Raw genomic sequence first — 22,513 nt, forward strand, 5'->3', positions numbered from 1 at the left:
AGAAAAAAATCCATCCAGAGAAACACAAAGGTGGAATTCTCTCAAACCCCACTACCTGTGTGTCAGGCATAGCCCGGGTCCTCCTCTTGGAATACTGGGAAGCTGCCCTGGGATCCTGGAGACTGTCTTCATCAGAGGTGTCCACGTCAGCCAGGTACTGGGAGGGGAGCTGTTTGCTTTTGACATCATCTATCCCTTTGGAGAAAGGTGGGGTTTGAGCTGAGTGAAGGGTCAAGAGCCTGGGAACACATTTGCCCCTTGCTTGTGTCTGGTGCTCCGCAGATCCCACCCTGAGCTATGAATCCTGCCCAGAAACTGCCTGATGACACTGCAGTCCCTCCAATGCAGCCTGGGAGACCCTGTGCCAAGGATACCCCAAACCCAGCCCATACTCTGACTCCCTGTGAGATCGCATTTGTTGCTAATTTAGTGTTCATTTGGCAACACACGTGACCATCTCATTTAGTCCCTACAACTTTGGGGCGAGCTAGAAATCACTGCTTTTCCTAGCAATGACAATGAGGGGCAGGGAAGCCATGTGACCTGGTGGTATACCATATCATCATGTCCCTGATCTTGGGGACAGTCTGCTCCATTGAGAGAAGAGCCGGCCATACCCTGACATTCCTTTCTCCTCATCTCCACTCTGATATCCCCCCACCCCCATCTAGGATGCTGTGTGGGAAGTCTTGCATGAGGATCAATGAATGTTGCTGCCTGGGTTCCATTCTCAGAACCTCCCAAGCACAAGGGCCTTTGCTCGGCATTGCTGGGTCTTCTGCTCCTGCTTGCCTCTTCCACATGATCCAGGGTCATGCCGTCATGGGAAGGAATATAGAGTCTTATCCCTGGACAGGCTTATTCACTCACAGTTTTGAGAACAAGTAGAAGCCCATTTCTATGCTCAGGACCCCAATCCTTGCAGGGAACACGAGGTTACAGTCTCTAAGGACCAACAAGGAGGCAGGAGCAGACAGGTCTCCCTGCAGAAGGCACGCTGCAGCTGTGACCTCATTAACTCTAACTTAATCTGTATCTGAACTGCTGAACCCAGCACACCAGCACCCTTGGGCGCAGGAAGGGGCATCCTCAGGGATTCCACTTGGAAGGCTAAACGGTCTGATACAAATCTAACGGAACTGGTTTCCTTCTCTGGCTCTTTGTCTCCTGATGAGCGGGACCTGCTCTGCTGATCTTCCAGTGTAGCTTTGGACTTGGTGGAACTGTAGCCGTTTTGAGGAAATTGACATGTCCCTACCCCGTATCAGTGGCAGCGGACTGCAAATGACTTAACGTCTTTCTTGCTATTTCTAGACATCACAGGGAAGCCCTGAGCCAGGCAGAAAAAGGTCCATGAAGTTTGCAGAAGGACAATTACCTGGAAAGAACTGGCCAGTCTGTCTACGTAAATTAGGGGGAGGGGCTGGCTTCTTAGGAACTCCTACCCCCAGAAAAGAAGTTGGCTAGATTAATAGACCTGGATGGAGGTGGGTGGTCCTTGGACCTCCCACAGGGCAGAGAAACCTGCTTGCTCTTTGGGCTGAGGAGGAAGGAAGACTTGATTGGGGGAGGGGGAGGGAATGGGAGGTGGTGGCGGGGAAGAGGCAGAAATCTTTAATAATTAAATTAATTAATTAATAAAAAAATCAGCAAGAAAAAAAAATAAATAAAAAGGCTGAAAAAAAAAAAAAAAAGAAGTTGGCTAGAGTACCTACCAGGCATAGCTGTGGCCCCTAGGGTCCTCTTGCAGGATGCTCCAGGCACGTCCAGCTCCATGTGAGCATCATCTCCGGAGAGCAAGGAGCTATATGGCTGCTCTTCTGGACTGAGGTGACACCCCAAAGGCCCTGCCTCAGTATTCTCCAGGCCCTCGGGCTCGAGGGAGGTGGTGTCCTCAGAGCAGGGCTCACCTGAGAGGGACTGAACGCATGGGTTGTCATCTTTGGCTGCTCCGATGGTACTGGATGAACACTAGACAGCCATCTGCTCTGGCACGGCGCTCTTCAGCTCTATTTCCAGTCACTGTGCCAAGAGCATTTACCGCCCTCCTGCTTCATGTCTGTGACACCAGGGTTCCCCGGGACACTGGGCCCAGGCATCAGACAGGAGACAGAAGCACCATGCCAAGATTTTACTTCTTTCTTCAGAGAGAGGACACGGTTACTGTGTCTACTGTAGCGGCCCTTGATGACCAGAGGGGTCAAAGGATGGAGGTGAGGCTTCCTCAGCAGACTGCCCCCAGGCTGAGGGGTCTCCATGGTGCCGCTGTCCCCAAGGTGTCTATGAATTGAGGGCTCCTAGAAATCACTGACCCAGCATCTCTATAGTTTGACCTTGGCTGGTGGAGTGGCATGGGATCTGGGGGAGGGGGAGTTGGAGGAGCAGGGTCTATGGCCCAATGTTCCCTTAGAGGTTGGCTTCTGTGACCCCAGTGTTCCCTTAGGGGATGATTTCTGTGACCCCAGTGTTCCCTTAGGGGCTGGCTTCTGTGACCCCAGTGTTTCCTTAGGGGCTGGCTTCTGTGACCCCAGTGTTCCCTTAGAGGGTGGCTTCTGTGACCCCAGTGTTCCTTTAGGGGATGGCTTCTGTGACCCCAGTGTTCCCTTAGAGGCTGGCTTCTGTGACCCCAGTGTTCCCTTAGGGGCTGGCTTCTGTGATCCCTGCTCTTTACCCTCTCCTTCCATGAGGGTCAGAAGGCTCAACCCTGCCTAGCTCAGTCCATTATTGCCTGAGCCCAGGAGCTGCTGGAGGGTTCACAACAAAACCGGACCTGCCTGGCCTTGTGCTAGCTCCTGTCCTCACAACTTTTTTTACTGCCTGTCTGCACGTCTCGTGATACCAGGCATGAACTCTCATCTTGAAACCAACCCCGAAAGGCAGAGGTTATCAGCCTTCTTCCGAAATGAGCAGATAAGGCATCAGAGACTTTCCAAGGAGCAGCGTGTGGTAAGAGCATTTGCCTTCACTCTCAAGATCAGCCTCGTCCGACAATGAAGTGCATGGTGTCCCAGCCAGGCACAGGTGCAGCTCAATACAGGGCCCTGTCTGGCTCCTTAGCGGATGCCATTGTTTATTCTGCCCTCCCAAGTCTTTATTTCTAGGCTGAGCACCAACCCTCACATCCCAAGCCCCCGACTCCTTAGTTCCTGCCTGCCCCAACCTCTCCAAGTGTTTTCTCAGTATCCTGAGGAGCTGGCCTTGGGAGATGTGAAGTTTCGGAGTCCTGTTCTCCCACATCCCATCTCAAATTGTCTCCCTGTCGAGAGTCTGATGTGACCTACTGATCATAGGACACTGTGTCCCCTGGTACAATCCCAACTAAGGCCCAAGCACCTGCCCCTCAACTCCAGCTCTTAAAACAAATGGGAGTGGGTGGGGAGATAGCAGAGTGCACCGACCTGCAGGCTGTGTTCTGACTCAGGGACAGAGGACAGGCCCAGGGTATGGCTGCAAGGCTGCATGGAGTGTTCCGACTCTTCCTCAAAGTCCAAGTCACTGAAGGAGAGCAGGCGCTTTTTCTTCTCGAGGGAAGATAAGCAAGACTGGTCAAACCCCAGCCCCACACTCAGCCTCCAGACAGCAGCCTCCACCGAGGGCACCCACCTTAGACTAGAAACTGAGCCCCAAAGCAGCCCTGAGGTCAAAGGTGACCCAGGAGCCCATGGTATCTGTCCCATCAGAAGCGACACTGTTCCCAGGACCCTAGTTGTGCAGTAAGGAAAGTGAGTTCTTGGCCTGCCAGGTGCTCCTAGGGTCGGGGCTGTGGCAGTGCTGAAGGTAGTCCATACAGAAGGCATCCTGGGACTTCAGGTATATGGAGCTCACTGACTATGGGTGGAGGGAGGTGACCACTCTGTCTGTCTGTCTGTCTGTCTGTCTGTGTATCTATCTATGCATCTATGCATCTATCTATGTATCTATGTATCTATCTATGTATCTGTCTGTCTATCTATATATCTATGTATCTGTCTGTCTGTGTATGTATGTATGTATGTATGTATGTATGTATGTATGTATGTATCTATCTATCTATCTATCTATCTATCTATCTATCTATCTATCTGAGCATTTCTTTACAACTGCTATCGCCCCTTGGTACAATTACTCTGATCCTTTAAATGTGTGCTTTATTGTAGAATGTTCTAGACACTGGCTGGGTTGTATTCCGTGAGCTCAGCAAATGGTGTGAATCGGATCTTGTGCAAAAGATGACTGAGTGTCTCTGGAATTTTTCTCAGATCTGATTCTGGTACCTTCAAAGGGTTTAAGGCCAAACTCACACTCTCCAGCTCACATCCTGTCCCCAGACCAAGGCACCACCTGACCTGTCTCCACCACCAAAACTAATTTAAAAGATGAATGAGAAGAGAAACAACCACTTCTAAAGACAACTTTCACCCTCTGAAAGGTGCGAGGGCCACTCCCATGCAGGTCCCTTGAGCTATCTGGACATAGGTCTGTCCTGTACACTCTTTGTCATGGCACCTGGGTGCCTCAGAACTCCAGTCAGGCCAGGCACGGCAGTGGGATTTGTCCATCTGTACCTTGGAGTTTTGGAGCTCTGAAATGAACACTGGACTCCCATGCCTAGGAGGGAGGGCCCCAGGAGGGAAGGGCTCAGGAGGGAGGGGCTTAAGAAGGGAGGAGGGAGGGAGGGAGGGAGCAAGAGAGGGAGGGAGGGAGTCCCATGCTGGGGATGAGGAGCCACTGAGGGTGCAGAAGTTCACAGGTAGGTATGAGATAGGGGTAGGGAGAAATTCAGGAGCCTGAGGTTTGGATTCCTTAGGAGGAAGTGTAGGGGAGCTGAGAGGCATAGGGATGGGAAGCTGAGGTATGGCCTTTGGGGAGAGAAACAGCGCCTGGGGAGGACTTACTTTGGTGTTGAGGGACTGGGCCTGGGCCTCCACATCCAGGTCTCCATCCTCATCCGTCTGCTCACTGTCTCCACCCCCTTCCTCCAAGCTTGGCTCAGATCCACCTGCAATAAACAGGTGCATGGCTCCACCCTTGGAGGGCTGGACGGGGAGACCACTTAACTGTCTCTCCATCCATCCAGCCATTTTCCCACTCGCCTGCCAACTACCCACCTGCCAACCTGTGCTGCTTTGAATGGTAATGGCCCCCATAAGCTCATATATTTGAACACTTTTCTCTAGTGGGTGGAACTGTTTGGGAAGGATGAGGAGGTGTGGCCTTGATGGAGGAGGTGTGTCACTGGGGGTTGAGCTTTGAAGTTTCAAAAGACTGGTACCATTCCTAGCTACCCTTTCTCTGCCTCGTGGTGTGTCTCAAGATGTGAGTTCTCTCCTATTGCTCTAGTGACAAGGCTGCCACCTGCCTACTGTCATGATCTCCACCATGATGGTTATAGACCCTAAACCTCTGAAATCATAATTCCCAAATAAACTCTTCACAGCAATAGAAAAGTAACTAAGACATCCTCCCTCCTCCTATCCCTCCCTCCTCCTATCCCTCCTTCCTTCTATCCCTCCCTCCCACTCTTCTTTCTTCCATTTATATATCCACCTATTCATCTACCCAGCCAAGCACCTGGTTACCACCATATACCTGCCATTCTTTCTTAACTTTCCTTGTATCTACCTTCTGACCCATCCATCCACCCATCTATTTATCCATCCATCCATCTATTCATTCATCCATCCATCCATCTATAAATCTATCCATCCATCCATCAGTCCATCCATCAGTCTATCCATCCATCCATCCATACAAAAATCTATCCATCCATCCATCCATCCATCCATCCATCCATCCATCCATCCATCCATCTATCCATCTATAAATCTATCCATCCATCCATCCATAAATCCATCCATAAATCTATCCATCCATCCGTCTATCCATCCATCCATCCATACATACATACATACAAAAATCTATCCATCCATCCATCCATCCATCCATCCATCCATCCATCCATATATCCATCCATATATCCATCCATCCATCCATCCATCCATCCATCCATAAATCCATCCATCCATCAATCTATTCATCCATCCATCCATCCATCCATTCATAAATCCATCCATCCATCCATCCATCCATCCATCCATCCATCCATCCATTCATAAATTCATCCATCCATCCATCCATCCATCCATCCATCCATCCATCCATCAATCTATCCATCCATCCATTCATAAATCCATCCATCCATCCATCCATCCATCCATCCATCCATCCATCCATCTATCCATTCATAAATTCATCCATCCATCCATCCATCCATCCATCCATCCATCCACCCATCCATCCATAAATCTATCCATCCGTCCGTCCGTCCGTCTGTCCGTCTGTCCGTCCGTCCACCCACCCACCCACCCACCCAGAAACCCTGTCTTCTTCATTTTCACAGCAGGATGCTGTTCTAAGGTGAGCCAGGCCTCAGATGGCTCTTGTTCCTCAGGATGTGACCTAGTTCACAGTGGCCTTGGTCAGTGTACCCTACTTTCATCCCTCATCCTGCCTGTGGCTCTGCTGCTTATGAACAGCCACCTGGGAAAGTGTTGGAGGGACACAGGGGTCCCTCTTCCTGCCTTGTACTTTTGGGCTCCCGGCCCATGGCCTGGGAAGCTCTCAGGTGGATTTTTCTACTTCCCTCTACCACCCCATGCCTGTTCAGTCTGAGCCTGAACCTGTTGGGAGCATGGCGGGCAGAACCACCTTTGCAGGGTGCCAGAGTGGGAGGGGTCGGTGTCAGCAGAAGCAGGCTGTGGAGGCTGTGGAGGCAATGGCTGACTTCCTGGGGTGACATCAAAAGCTAAGCACCCTTCCCTAGCCTTCAGGATCCTTCCAGATACAACTTCTGACTTCTCTCTACGCTGAGGACACAGGTCAGAGCTACACCTATCTGATCAAACATATTAGACAAGTCTGAAGGGTTTCCCACATTCCTGCCACAGACCAGGGATATCCTGACCTCATTTGCCCAGGAGAAAAAAAAAATAAAAAGGAAGACAGCTGAGGTCCCACTATTGATAGCAAGTAAATCCTGCTGTCTGCCAGGAAAACCTGCATTCAAACATAGGGCTTTGTTAAGGAGGGGATGCTGGGTACCTAGCAACAGGAGAGAGCCCATTCCTTTCCCCCACAAAGGCTGCTCATGAAGAGCCCATGAAGCCATGCCTGGAAACAGGCCTCGCTCAGAGGGTCTGCAATGAAACCATCCATGCCCAGGCTGAGTCAGCTCTCAGAACAGTAACTTTGGTCTTTTGGTTGTTTTTATTTTCTTTTAAGAAAGTCCCCTCTGGGAGGTGATGGCTTAGTGGCCAAAAGCACAGACTGTTTATGCTGAGGATCTGGGTTCGGTTCCCAACACCCACATTGGGTGGTGGTGGTGTCCACATGCACCTGTAACTCTAGATCCAGGTGCTTTCATGAACTTCTCTAATATCCATAGTCCTGCGCTTACATGTGCATCACACACACACACACACACACACACACACACACACACACACACACACGATTAATTTTAATAAATATTTAAAGAATAAAATAGCGAAAGTGCCATCTCCTTTCTTCCACTGTGTCTTGACTTGCTCTGTTTACAGGAGCCCACCAGGGGAGAATAAAGCTTTGGGACCCAGCGACTTGTGAGGAAGTGCCTCTATGTCGTTTTTTGTCCTACAGCGCCACCTGCTGGCCTTCATAGAGACTGTTTTGAGAGTGGCAGATTATCGCCGGCAAGGAAGTGTTAATTCCCACAACTTTCTAGATGGCTAAAGGGAAACTCTGTCAACTTCTAAGTGACAGACGGCTGATTCCCTGGCTATGAATCCTCAACATAGTGTAAAATTTTAGAAAAAAAAATCCCACTGACTTCAAATATTGGGGATGTTTATAGCAAACTGGAACTCTCAGGGGCCTGGAACGTGACTGAGGGCTCCAGAGATCTGTGCCACACAGAAGCCAACCAACCACCCTGGAACAGTTCTTCAACATTAAAGGATGTCTGGAACAGCCCCAGCCAGGTCCTCCCTTACCGCCACCCTGCAGCCGCCCACAGAGAGACCGGATCACTTTGGCACTCCCGAAGTGCTTGAACCGAGTTCTCAGGTGCTGGTAGTACCACTCCAGAGAGCCGATCTTCACGACTCTGCGGGGAGATGAGCGCAGGTCTGAGACAGTCTTCCCCAGCCAGCCCCACCAAAGGAACACAGCAGGCTTAGAAGCCATTAGGGACATTCTGCCTCCGGGGCTCACCTGGCCAAGTGGCAGGGGTCACAGAGCCAACCCTGCTCTTCTGGGTGGGCGTGGCTGCAGTTTTTGCAGACATAGAGGCCACACTCTAGACACTGCCTTCTGCTGTTCACGAGGAACCGGTAGGGCTGAAGGCAGCGGGCACAGTGGGTCTCATTCAGATGGGCTGTGTCAGACAGCAGCTCCCTCTTCGAGCTCTCCTTTTGTATCTTGCCCTTCAGTCCCCTGGGAAGAATGTAGGACCAAGAAAAACATCAGATGGCTCGTTCTACACGAGGTGGCTGAGTGCAAGCAGTGTGAATATGTGCCCCCGCGCACGGTACTTCCATGTGCAGGAGTGTGGCTCAAACTGATGGAAGGCAATCTTGGGCATCTTGGCCATCACCAGAACGCCAGTTTGCCCTCTTCCTGGAGGGGACAAACAGGTCAGGCTTAATCATATCCAATTTTGGTAGGCTAGAGTCGAAACTTATGATTGTCACAGAATGGCACTGCCCTTTAGCGTTGCTGTGGCATTTACAATTGTGCCCTGTGCCTTCTCTTGTGGGTCAGAGACTCCTGAGGCAAGGCCCGGTGACATTTCCTCAGCAGGTGGTTTTGGACGTCTTCCAGCACGCACCAAGTCAAGGCCCAGGATTGCTCTCACAGAACCTGACCTGGGTGTTTGGCTTGGAGTGTCTCCAGACAGGAATCACCCAGCACCTGGAAGTCCCAGGAGAAACCTGTTCTTCGAGACCATCTGGTTTAAAATAACACCGCTTCCTGGCGAGTCTGCCAAGTGGAACGAGCTGCAACTGACTGAGAAATGTACCCCAGATCCTAATGAATGCACCCCCTTTGTCCTGAGTTTCACAGAATACCTGGCAAGCACAACATTTTTAGTTTTAGATAGGATAACGGTAATCTGTTCCGAGTGAGAAAAATTAGCGAGGCACTGGGACCACTGTCTCTTGAGGACTCTCAAGTCTTCGATTTCCATGGGGATATACTCCAGCATGGGAGGGTTGAGGGGTGCTGGGAGGGTACACCTGGCTTGAATGGCACTGGTTTACTTTTATGGCCAATAAGAAAAAGAAGGGTGTGTATAGGACAGAGAGAGAGAGAGAGAGAGAGAGAGAGAGAGAGAGAGAGAGAGAGAATGATTTTAAATATTGTATTTTTTTTTTTTTTTGGTTTTTTGAGACAGGGTTTGTCTGTGGTTTTGGAGCCTGTCCTGGAACTAGCTCTTGTAGACCAGGCTGGTCTCGAACTCACAGAGATCCGCCTGCCTCTGCCTCCCAAGTGCTGGGATTTAAGGCGTGCGCCACCACCGCCCAGCTGTTGTATTGTGTTTATACATTTTTATTTAGACCACAAAGCATTGGGCTTTCTCGCACATGTGTCATTATGCGCTGTTCCCAACTATCTCCCTCCCCACCCCACCCCCAAGCTGGTTCCTTTTCCTCCCCTAGTTAGTTCCTACTTAAACTTTCCTTTTGCGTGGGATCCACTACCTTCTCTATTTCCCACCTCCTCCCTCCAGCTGGGCTGGTATAGTGGTGCACACCTTTAATTCCAGCACTTGGGAGGTAGAGGCAGGCAGATCTTTGTGAGTTCGAGACCAGCCTGGTCTACATAGGGTTCCAGGACAGCCAGGGCTACATGGACAGACTTTGTCTCAAAAACCAAAACCAAAAACAAAACAAAAAACATAAGCAAATAAAAAAAAAGATGGATTTCTGCCTCCCCTTTCACGGTCCTCTGTCTGATTTTGTGACCTATAAGCACACAGATGTAAACACGAATAGATGCATACAAATATTAACGCTGGTCTTTTTGAGTTTGACTTACTTCATTTAACAAAAAGATTTATGGTTTCATCCCTTTTCCTGCAAATGACATGATTACAGTTTTCCGCATGGCCGTGTAAAATTCCTCTGCACACACACACCACATATTCTTTATTGATTCATCTGTTGATGGCCATCTAGACCGGTTCCATTTTCTGGGTATTTCAAATACTGCAGCAATAAACACAGATGTGCAAGTGTTTCTGTGGCGTGCTGACTTAGAACACTTTGGACGTATGCCCAGGCCTGGCATAGCTGAGTTCCGTTTCCAAGAACCTCCATATTGTCTTCCACAGTGGCTGGAGCTAGTCAATATTTATGACAGCAGAGAATAAGGCTTCTTCTTTTCCACATCCCTGCCAGCGCTTGTTGTCAGTGGTTTTCTCAATGGTAGTCGTTCTGACTGGGGTGAGATGGGATTTTCATTTGCATCTCTCTTGATGCCCAAGGATGGTGATCACCCTTTCCAAGTATCGACTGTATTCATAGTTCTTCTGCGAGCTCTCTATAGAGCTCATTTTTCGGAAATCATTTGCTGATTTTTTTCACATTTAAATTTATAGTTATTGTGATATGTTTTTATAACCATTCTGTTCTATTTTTAGCTGTGCTGTTATTCTCATACTGAACTTATTCTATAAGCTCAGCTGTGTCTTGGGTATGGACTTACGAGAAGAGGCACAGCGTTGAAAGGCTTGGCACCACCCACCGTTTCAGACACTATAACATGTTTTCTGAACAGGAGTGACTAGCTACTCATGCTGGATAGTTTTATGTCAACTTGACACATACTCGAGTTATCTGAAGGAAAGAATCTTAATTGAGAAAATGCCTTCCTAAGATCTGGCTGTAGGGCATTTTCTTAATTAATTATTGATGGGGGAAGGGCCAGCCCACTGTGGGTGATGCTACCCCTGGGCTGGTGGTCCTGGGTGTTATAAGAAAGCAGGCTAAGAAGGCCATGGGGAGCAGGCCAGTAAGCAGCACCCCTCCAAGACCCCTGCATCAGCTCCTACCTTCAGGTTCCTGACCTGCTTGAGTTTCAGTCCTGACTTCCTTCGAGGATGGACGGTGTCATGGAAGTGTAAACCAAATAACTCTTTCCTCCCCAAGTTTCTTTAGTCACAGTATTTCATCACAGCAATAGCAACCCTAACTAAGACAAGTTGGTACCAGGAATGGGGTATTGCATTGAAGTGACAGACCTGACCAGGTTTGGGGGAGGACTGTGGAAGGGCATTGGAATGCTGGACTAGAAAAGTCTTGAGAGCTCAGTGGGCTGCTTTGTAGGAGCTTGGCAGAGGAGGATGTTGAGGGGAACACAAAGGATGGAGCTCTGGCTTGTGAAGTTTCAGAGGGAAGTTTAAAGACCCTGGGGGTGGGGCATTAGTTATTGTCAATTAAGACCTCATCATTCTGGTTCGCTGGGGCTCAAGAATCAACTGTGATTGACAAGATGACAAAGGTCTAGAATGGACCTTTGTTTTGCTGGAGTGCTTGACGTCAGTCAGCGGGAACTGGCACATTAGTGATTCTAAGAAGAAACCAGCATCAGTGAGGTGAAGTCTTCTGGTAAGAAGTGAGGTGAATGTTTCCCGAGAGTCAGCACACAGAAGCTGTCTTTAGAGGCAGCCAAGGTTTTACCTTGTCCTGGCAGATGAACTTGGTAGTGTAAGAGCTGCCCAGGTGGTTCTAGTTTTGAAGGCATGAAGGGGTCACAGAGAGCAGCTGAGGTTTGGCACTGTGAGAGGCCGGGAGAAGCCATTGGGGAAGGTGCAGCCTCAGTGGTAGTTGAAGGCCCAGGATTTAAGGGCTTATGCAGGTCTGTGGAACCATGAAGAGAGCCCAGGGGAGGCTACTGGGGAAAGTGAAACCCAGCTGCAGCAGAGTTTTGGAGATGCCAGTACCATGGGACAAACACCAAGAGCGGCCACAGCAATGGAGCCAGTAGAGCTTAGAAGACAAGCTCTGTGTGTGGCAGAGGGCAGAGCTGGAGAAGGGACTCCAGCCCCACGGAGGAGCCCAGGAGATCACGAACGAATCCTAAATAACTGGACATTGAGTTTCTTTTTGGAGTTGGTTTTACTTTGTTCAGATTGTGACTGTGTCCTGGTTCTTCCATTAGGAAGTAAGCACATATTTCTGATTTTACAGGCGTTCATGATTGAGAGACTTTTAAAAGATTGGATCTTGAAAGAGACTGGCTATTTCAAAGAGACTGATTTCTATTTTCTAGTGTTTAAATTTTTAAAGAGTGTGGAAACTTTTACAATTTGGAATGTTTATATTGTAATGTTGATAATAGTGTGTGTTCTTGGGGAAGTACAAGGAAGGAAAAGATATGTATGGCTTTTAACACTGTTGTGTTTGTCAAGTTGACAAAGAGTTAATTGTGCTGGCTAGTTTTATGTCAAAGTAACACAGGCGAGAGTTATCTGAAAGGAGGGAACCTCAAGACTTGTTGACACATTCTGAAAACCAAGAAAAAGAGGGCAAGCAGTGACCAGAAACTTGGAGCAATGCTGGCTTTGCTCTATAGCGTAGTTCAGATAAAGCCACTCTCACACACCTGGCTGTGAACAGTCACAGGGGCCCAGGAGTCAACTGGAAGGCCCAGCATCCTTCACTTCCGCTCTTGCCTGTCTGGACTGACCAGGGAAGCTATGGGTCACCCCTCCTCCAGACCCCTCCGTCCCCCTCCTAATGGGAAATAGAATCCTGGGGCCAGCTCAGCAGGAAGGAGGTGCAAACATTTGAAGCCATGACAGTCAGAGTATGAAGAGAGCCTGGGGAGGGAGCTGGAATTGTATTTCAGGTACTGAACTTGGGGGAAAGCGTGATCCCCCCCGTTTCAAGTTCTAGCTGGAGAATGGGAGGAGAGGACCAAGGAGGCACCATGTTGGAGGTTAGGAGGCATTTGTCAGCGGCTGGGCACCTCACCTAAACTGGATCCATGATCCTCTGGAGAGATGTGTCTGGGGACAGATGTTTTCTCCAAAATGAACACTAATCAAGAAAAACTGATTACTGACCACTGAAAAAAGAGTCAAACACAAAGTAGAACTTAAGAAAACCCTTGTCCTCTCTTGCAAGAGCAACAGTTTCCAGCTTTCACCATTTCTAAGAACAGTAGAGCAGTGTGATTCAATTTCCTTCTGCTGAGTGGACGTAGTACCATGCGAAGGTCTGAACAACTCTGGGAGCCATGATTTTCAAAGGTTCAGTTTCAAAAATTACACACAGGTAGAAGGGAAAGATGGACTGGACACCAGAACAAAAAGCTCATCAATAAGGTTCAAGAGCCAACATCACAATCAACCCGCAAGAAACTACAAGAAGTGATCAAACTTAATGTGCAGAATTATCCAAAAATCATCTCATTCCCCCTCCCTCAAAAAACAAGTCAGTTCCTCCAACCAGATGGAGTGGCACATACCGGTAATCCCAGTTCTCTGACGCTAGAGACCAGTTCTCTGTGGCTGGAGACCATGCTAGGTTAGAAAGACCTTACTTACACACATGTGTGCATGCCCCCCCAACACACAGAGAGAAGCAGAGAGAGGCAGAGCAGTGATAAAGAGACAGAGAGAGACAGAGACACACATGTAGGCAGAGACACGGAGAAATAGAGACACACAGAGAGAATAAAAATAAACCCCTCTCCCATTTTATAGATACTGATATACACAAGGCTGGATTTCCTTTTGTGTCTCTCCAAATACCCTACCATAGCACCCAGAACGTGGAGGCAAGGTGAAGCTGCCTTACTTGCTGTTAAACTCAGCATTGAGTCAATTTTCAAATACATAGGGCCAACACCATTCTCGCTTAAGGTTTTGTTTTGGAAAAAGTTTTTTTTTTTTAAAGAATAAATAGGTTAAAATGCAAGTGGTTTTTTGTTGTTAACTATTATTCTTTCCTGAGACAAGTTTTTATTACGCAGTTCACTATGTAGACCAGGTTGGCTTCAAACTCACAGAGATCCACCTGTCCCTGCCACTGCAGTTCTGGGATTAAAGGTGTGCGCCACTATGCCTAGCTATTATTTTTACATTAACAAACATTTTACAGAAACCAGTTTTGTGCTCTAGTATGCTTAGTGTTATGATATGAAACTCATGAAAAAAAAAACTTTTGGGGCTCTCAGTAGTGTAAGAATGTAAAAGGATCCCCAGGCCAGAGATTTTGAGAGACTGCTGATTTTCAAGTTGCTTGCTCTCTCCTAGATGGAGGAGGAGAAAATGACAGCATGGCATAGAGATTAAGCCCGCTGCTGCACAGCAGAGGCTGGTGAGTGGAGACAGACGGAGTTGGAGTGGCGTGTGGATCCTGGGTGTCTCTGCAGCATGGGCAGTTAGAGTCCGGGGCTGGTGGACAAGGAGGGGAGGGGAGAGGAGGGCAAGGGAGGGGAGGGAGAGCCTGCTCTCAGGAAAGCTCAGTGTCCCTGCGGGGAAGAGGGGAATGGGGTAAGAACAACTTCTCAGACAGAGGAGTAGGGTAAAGCGGGGAGGAGAGGTGGAGCCGTGGATGGTGTTGGGTGGAACCCAGGCAAGAAGAGGCAACGGTGTGATGAGTAAAAGGGAGAACCAGCGTGGGTTCTACTGCGCCATACCTGAGGCTATGCTTTGCTGGGGCCATGGCTCCAGGCCGAGCAGTGAAGGGGAGGGAAGACATTTGTATGTGTGTTTGTGCATCAGGGTGATGGGCTCTGGTGTCTGGTATCCCCCTGGTCCGTAGAGCATCCTCATCAGGCTGATCTGAGGCCCTATGTAGGGATATAGCCCCACCCATTGGGGGCGTGTTCGCCTCAGGCTAATGTTTACAGATAAATCTGCTGGGCGTGATCCCAGCAGCCCCTTTTTCTTTTGCTCGCCGCGGGAACCTGTGGTCCTGTAAGTCTATTTCCTTATTAAAGCTGTATATATCTATATAATCTGTCTGCATTCATTCACGCCGCCACAGCCCTAAGCAGCAAGGGTATCGGCTAAAGATGTAGAGCTGGTGTCTCGTGGCCTGTGTTACTGTGAAGGTCACCTGGCCAAAACCTCCTTTGAATCCCCATTGTTGGTTTGACCCGAACTAGGGAAGGAAACTCACGAGGAAAAAAGATGGTGCCAGGAAAGGAGGTCATGCATGCAGAAGAGCCTGGAATTCAGAAACCACCAGAATTCAGTTTTCTGGTTCAAGAGTTGAGGATTCGGGAACTAAGACTAGACAAGAAACATGAGACCGGCCTTCCCTTTGCACACTGTGAAGGTGACCACAAGGTCACAGGGACACACACAAAACCCTCCCAATCAGAAAAGAGAGCTGGGTCTGCACGTTAGAAGGGTCATAGGTGACTCCCAGCCAAGGGGAATCCAGCCTCAAGAGCAGAACAGACTCATTAGCACTCCCAAGAGCAGTGTAAGGACATGCCCCATACCTCAGCATCCATGAAAGAAGAGCTAATTCAAAGCAGGACAAAATGATGGCAACGTGTCGCTCAAAGGAAGTGTGACCGGCCGAGACTGCTGCCGGGTGCAGAGGATATGAAAGAGTAAGCGGTGGAGGAAGCAGAGACCTGAAGGTGGAGGAGGCAGGACCCAGGGTCAGGCATATGTGGGAAGAGGCGTGGCAGCCTTCCCGAAGGCTCTGGGAAAGGACTGGTCCGGGAGGTAAGGAAATCCCTGGGGAAAATGCGGGTGGTGATGTGTGAGTGGAGGGGACAGGGGCCAAGCAGCAGAGACTCCCATCAGCCCTCATACACCAACGCTAACCTCCAGCCCCCGCACAGGCAGCTCATTTCCGGTTTCAGCCCCTCCATAGCCCTTATCTGCTTGTCTGTCGGGATGACGGACCAGCTAAGGGTGACTGCGGTTGTCTCATTTTTCTCCTGATTTTTAACTTTAGTTTTATTTTGTATGCATGAATGTTTTACCTCTGTGTATGTCTGTGCACTATATGTCGGTCTGGTGCCCGCAGAGACCAGAAGAGGGCATTGGATCTCCTGGAACTGGAGTTACAGATGATTGGGAGTCATCATGTGGGTGCTGGGAATCGAACCCGGTTCCTCTAGCAGAGCAGTAAGCGCTCCTAACCCCGCAGCCTCCTCTGCACCCGTTCTGCTGACTTTTAAATGAGCCAATGTGTGTGTCTATGTCTCACACTGGCAGGTCTTTCATGGATTATCTCAGGAATTCCTGTGTATTTGCAGAGATCAAAACCCACACTACCACCTATTTGCCTTTGGGAAGGTTAGCAGTTCTAATATTTGATCTGTGGGCTGCGTCCCTTGGACAGGATGTGCCATTAAAGCGTACTCCAGTTACTCCCTTCCCAAAGATGTGAGTCACGAAGGCTGGCAATGCACGGCTGGCTGCTCTTCCTGGTTTTTAGGACCATCCAGCGATTTCCACCACAGCCTCAGCTGAGCATCGGACCCTTACACACAGAGGCAGAGATATTGAGAAGACTTTAAATATTCAGGGCATGAGGCAAGACCAGGGTGCAGGCTCTCGAGCCCCACTGAGCTGTCCTTCTTTGTACATAGTACCAGCCCACTGAGGTCCAGGATGGGTGTGTCCCAGGAGGGAGGGGCTTACAAGTGGAGGCTTAACTGGGTGTTCCCCCCAAGGTTTGCTTTGGCAATGCCGTGTTTGTGTAGCATAAAAATAATAGCATGTGATTATATTTTCTGAATGTAAAGCTTTTTAAAGCCTAGGTGACACCTGTGGCTGCAGAATGTATGGGAGATAAGAGACACTTCTCTGGAATTTTCTCTCAACTCAGGACAAAGGAACCTTGATCCAAAGGTCAGAGAGACATTAGCCAGGAAACTTCAGATTGTGGAAGACCACGGAATTAAGCAGTCAGCTCCTTCAATGACAAGTTTCAAAGGAAAGAGAGAGGAGTGTGTGTGTGTGTGTCTGTGTGTGTGTGGTGTATGTGTGGTGTGTGTATGTGTGTGTGTGTGTGTGTGCGTGTGTGAGAGAGAGAGAGAGAGGTGTGTTTGTAGGGTGTGTGTATGTGTAGCCAATAGACTAAACATGACTGAAAAGACAGAGAACTGAGCTGGACATGGTACCATACTCCTATAAACCCAGCGCTGAGGAGGCTGAGACAGGAGGATCCCGAGTTTGAGGCCAACCTGAGCTGCATAGCAAAACCTCCATCAGAAATAAGAGAAGGGAGAGGAGGACCAGAGGGAGCAGGAGAGGAAGAGAAGGAGTGGAAGGGGAGAGAAGGAGGGAAGGGAAAGAAGGAAGAGAAGGAGAAAGAAGGAGAAAACAAATTACCAATTGCAAAGTCTGGACCTTATCTGAAGGTGGGTGGAGAAGCCTGATATTATGAGCTGCTTTAAATGACATTCTTGTGAACTCTAGCTGGAGTAAAGATAACGTGGGCAAAGTCGTTGAGGATAAGAATATAAACCAGCACAGTTGGTTTGCCCTCCCGAGTGGCATTCATGGCTCATTCTTCACACCTGGGGAACCTGCCTCTTTCTTAGCCTTCTTCAGGAGAACAGCAGCCACATCACTGGGTCATCTGGAGGATGAAGTGGCATCACAGAGATGGAGCCCAAGGGTCACTGTGTGGCTCTGCTGGCTGTAGAGCCTACTAGTAGCCGTGCCAGACACTGGTGACATACAGCAAGCTTGTGCGGCAAGGACACAAGAGGCTAACAAGCAAGCCACTCAGCCGCTGTTATAGGAGGTTGTGGGACCTCACAGTGGGCAGGGGTGAGGCCCATGAGCCACAATGAGAAGGCAGTGGCACCATTAAGCCCAATGGAATGTTCTTTAGAGAATAAGAAAGTGGCGTGTGTTGGTGGATCACTTAGAAACTATATTATTTGCAATACTGTCTGGCCAATAGCTTAAGCGTATTTCTAGCTAGCTCTTATATTCTAAACTAACCAAACCATTTCTATTAATCTGTGTATCAACATGAGGTCATGGCCTACCAGCAAAGTTTCAGTGGGCTCCAGCAGAGGCTTCTGTCCCTGGCAGCAGCTACATGGCTTCTTCCTGACTCCCTCTCCTCTCTCCTCCTCTATCTGCTTGGAACTCCTGCGTTGCCCTATACTGTTAAGCCACTGGCCAAAACAGCTTTATTTATTAACCAATAAAAGCAAAACTGACAGAAGGACTTCCCACACCAGACTTGACTGGAGTCCTGTTTTTAAGCCATGACACAGGGGTCTATGGGAAGGATAGGCAAGAGGGCAGTGGTGGCAGAAGGAAGGAGTGGGCAGGAATCTCTTTCAGTTGGTGTAGAGTTGGTGTGGCTTGACTTAGGGCTAGCATTGAACTCAGTAAACTGTTGCTGCATTGGGAACGTATTCTAATGGGCTTGTGGATACATGAATGAGAAAGGAAAGGAACAAGCATGACCTCAGGAGCTTGACTTTAGCAACTGAGATGGGGATGAGGTCTTGGGGGACACGAATCATGAGTAGTCAGTCAGATGTCCAATCTGAGAGATGAACAGAGGTTCATTGAGTCAACAGTTTAGAAGGGTCTTGGTTTTCTGTCTAGGCCTACTGTGACACTTACTGATGACTGGACATAGGTGTTATGTTATTTGAGTTCCAAATAAAATAAAACAGGGGGTGGAAATGGCTCTGTAATTAAGAGGGCTTGCAGAGGACCCAGGTACAGTTCCCAGCACCTCCATGGCAGCTTACAACTGTCTGCAACTCCAGCTCCAGGGGATCTGATGCCCTCTTCTGGTCTCCATGGGTACTGCACACAGGTGGTGCACATACATGTATGCATATGAAATACTCATATACATACACATTTAAGAACTATAGAATAAAGTCAAACAGAAAAGGTAGTCCCATCAAGTCCTCATAGCCGTGGAAGTGGGTGAATGACTGCCATACTGGGAAATAGTCTGTGCAACATTCCGTGCACTGCAGGTTGGGCAGTGCCATTTGACCTTGGGCATGGCTAGGTATGTATGTCAGTGGTAGAGTAAGGCTCTAGGTCCAGCCTTCAGCACTACAAAACAAAAAACCAAACAACACCGCCTTCTATCCTTCTTCCCACCAAAAGCAATAAATCAAACCCCTTAAGACTGGATAAGATCACAGGGGATTGAATGCACATAGAAGAAAAACAAGAGTTGAGCTCAGGGCCCTGGGCCCACCAAAGGTATATATATATAAAATCTAGATAGATGTCACCAGCAAGGGAGCCAGAGAAGGGAGAGGCTAGCTATCAGCACACACACTCCCCCGAGGGAATGCTCTGTGAGGACCGAGCCTGCTACTATGATATATATTTAAAAATAAAATTACATTTCCATAACTTACTTTTTCTGCTCAGCAGTGCCTTGGGACCTGCCCACGTCAAGTGTCAACTTATTTTTCCATTTATTTTTAATGGATTCCAAGAAATCCATCATGAAGCTTATCGTCAAATTTGCCATCTGGGGGGCTGGAACGATGGCAGTCTCAACATGCGCTCACGGCTTGGGGACCCTTGAAGAGTGACCAGTGAGACCGAGGCCTTACATTCTTTCATTTAACTTCAATGAATTCAAATAGCCACATGCGGGTGGTGGCTTCTGTCACCTGCCTTTGGGAAGTCAACATGATGACGTCATCAGGCTGTACTTTTCTTTCTCCATCATCAGTGGAAGGCGTCAGGGTGAGGTCTGCGAACGCACTCGGGTATGCAGAAATTTAAACAGTACAGGATAAATTTGTTCTTTGAGCCGTTGACAGATTCCTTACAAAACCAACTGACACCAGCCAGTCAGGAAGACACAATGGGCAATTTATCCCATGAACAAGCAGGGAAGAGCACGGCTCATGGGTCCCTCTACCCTAAGAGTAACCCTGCTACATGTAAGCACCTACCAATAGTGAGTATCATGGGACACCATGGCAACAGGCGTGCTGTGCCTGTGAATCACAAGAAGGGATTCCGGGCCACAGCTGGTGCATGTCGCTACTGGAGAGAGCCCTGAGACAGAAGAAATGGGACTCTTTTAATCAGCTCACTCTGCTGGACCAATTGTACCACCAAGAACCTCGTTTTTTGATTTTGTACCTGTTTCAATCTTGCCTTTTCAAAGAGTCACCCCCGCCCAGAGTGGGCAGAGAGCCTAAGCCTCCTGTTGTGACCTCACTGTGCTCCTTCCCACCTGCCTCAGGACCTCCGCATGGCCTGTACCCTGCTACCTCCTGGGCTCAGGCTGGACTTGCAAACAGGCAAGTCACAGGGAAGAGTAGGGCTGCCCCTTTAGCCATAGGTTTCCCAGAACAGAGAACATGGGACCGGGCAGCAACCTCAAGAAGAATCATGAGAAATCTGTCAACCCTCTGCCGCATGACTGTGCCCTAGGCCTGTTGCCAGCTACAGTTAACTGTGTGTGCAGTGAAAGTCAGTGTGCCACTTGGGCCTCGGTGATTTTGCCGCTGACTTTCCATCACTGCCCCCTCTGCAGATGTCACCCCGGTCCTCTGTGATAAGTATTGTGCACAACATTTCCCCACCTGATAGACATTCGGAACTTTTAGTAAACCCATTCCCTAGTCCCATGGCTGCTGTCCTGGGACAGCTACATCTACCCCTGCTTGCTCATTCTGTGCAAACAGCAGGGGCCCTGACTGTGACTAGTCCACCAGGAATGTCCTTGCAAGACGCTTCCTAGCCAAAGAGTACTTAGAAGTAACCTGGGGTGTGTTTTCTTCACAGGGAGAAATGAGCAAAGCAGCATGGAATAAGGAAAGCCAGATGTTACCAGGGAGTGATTCAGCGGCATGCAAAAACTCCTGGAATTTCACTAAGCTTGAGATGAAGGAGGGGCCTGACCTCTTCCAGGTCCCTGGGAAGGTGTTACCTGCCTGGCACCCCTATACCTGTCTCCTTCCCTTGCATGTCAGTGTGAACAAAGGTATCAGTTGCTGTTTATTTAAAATAAAGGCTGGCCACAGCCAGGTTTGCTCTGGAGACAAGGGGCAGAGTACCAGTTCAACTCTTGGGTGGAAAGAGAGCTAGTGGTAACGTTGGATGTCAGATGCTTAAAAAGTGGATCCAGGTTGCTCTGGGCATCCGCCTGGTGGCAGAGACAGGCTTTGCCCCAAGCCAACCAGGGGTGGTGGTGATGGGACTGGCTCAAGACGGGGCTGATTCATGATGAAGACCCAAGGGTCACAGTCAGCAAGGTAGGAAGAAGAGTGGAGGTTCTTGGAGAGATTGTGCCGACTGGACCCTTCCCATAATACTAGAACCTCTGTGTGCTGGCTTGGAACTGGGCGTGTCTTTCGGCGATTTGTCCTGGGCCCCGTTCTGTGTTGGGATCCAGAGTCCCTCCCATGCCTGATAGCCACTTCTCTGGGCTTTCTCTGAGTTCCCTCCCCAGGAACTCTCTAGGACACTCTTTCCTCCCGGTTTTAAATACTGGGGTCAGATGAGTCATGTCCCCCAACCCCAAGACCCCTACATGCCAATCCCTAGAGCCCGTGTGGTCTGCTCCTAACCTGTGCTTGCTCTTAGTTGCCTTCCTTTGCTGTTCAGTCTTCACTCAGGGTCTCCTCCCAACTCCTCAATAAGCTGACCCCAAAAGACAGAGGGAAGAGAATAGTTGCCAGGCAGACTGAGAACCTTTCCTGTAGGCAGAGGCAGAGGCAGAGGGAAGTGTAAGCAATGAGGTAAACTTTGGCTCAGGTGGCGGGGAGAATGAGGTACACAGGCTGGGGTCACCCAGGAAGAGGGGTGCCCCTCACATTACTGAAAAGGATGGAAGCCAGCCTCTTACCAAATCCCAGGGTCCAAGTGATTTAAAACCATACTAAATTCCTCACACAGTACCATTAGCTCCTTTTCTCTCTTGAAGGTGGGACCTCAGGACCATGCGGCTCATGAGATGAGACAGTGCCCAGAAGCAGAGTCAAGTTCAAAGGAGTTCTTCAGAGAACAGAAAGCCTCATTTTCATAATGAGAAACTCAAAGTTTGCAATGGGAGCCATTTCCCAGGGCATGGCTTCCCATCCATTCTGCCTACCTAGTACCTCTGGCCTTGCACCACCAGGGCACCTGAGGTGACGGCCACTTGGGACATCAGAGGACCTGAACTCCATAGCTCAGCCACTTACTCAAGTCTTTCTTCTTCTCTTCTTCTGAGGTCGAAGTCCCGCTGAACCACGGCCCATACATGCTTGGCCTCCTCGTCTGTGAGCTTAGAAAGGTCCAGCTTTTTCCCCATCTCTGCGCCTCATCCAGGCCACACCTGAAAAGTCATGGGATCACAACCAGTCAATGCCAGGAGGCCCCAGGGACAGCAAATAAGTCACAGAGTATGAGGCAGATCACAAAAATACCCATGGATCCCCCAGGATGTCTGTGTATTGGGACAAATGGTTTTTTAAATGGATAAATACCTGGGCGGGGACTAGGGCCAGTTAATAAATTTTGTTCAGTTAAATACACAGAAATAAGTAGATGTGTAAGGGAATTAGTTCT

At 49.1% G+C, this 22,513-nt stretch overlaps 1 protein-coding gene across 1 annotated transcript in view; it reads right to left on the reverse strand.

Moving 5' to 3' along the window:
- Mlph (melanophilin) overlaps positions 1-22,513 on the reverse strand; it is a 45,343-nt gene that overhangs the window by 15,654 nt on the left and 7,176 nt on the right. The window contains exons 2-8 of the mRNA XM_057761545.1: positions 22,147-22,280; positions 8,230-8,451; positions 8,010-8,122; positions 4,875-4,978; positions 3,399-3,518; positions 1,716-1,920; positions 56-195 (exon numbers count right to left, since the gene is read on the reverse strand). Coding sequence (XP_057617528.1) covers positions 56-195; positions 1,716-1,920; positions 3,399-3,518; positions 4,875-4,978; positions 8,010-8,122; positions 8,230-8,451; positions 22,147-22,256 — 1,014 coding nt within the window. The 5' untranslated portion in view covers positions 22,257-22,280. The remainder of the gene's footprint in view (positions 1-55; positions 196-1,715; positions 1,921-3,398; positions 3,519-4,874; positions 4,979-8,009; positions 8,123-8,229; positions 8,452-22,146; positions 22,281-22,513) is intronic.

This window comes from Chionomys nivalis, chromosome 2, assembly GCF_950005125.1.
Source record: "Chionomys nivalis chromosome 2, mChiNiv1.1, whole genome shotgun sequence".
Classification (NCBI taxonomy): Eukaryota; Metazoa; Chordata; class Mammalia; order Rodentia; family Cricetidae; genus Chionomys; species Chionomys nivalis.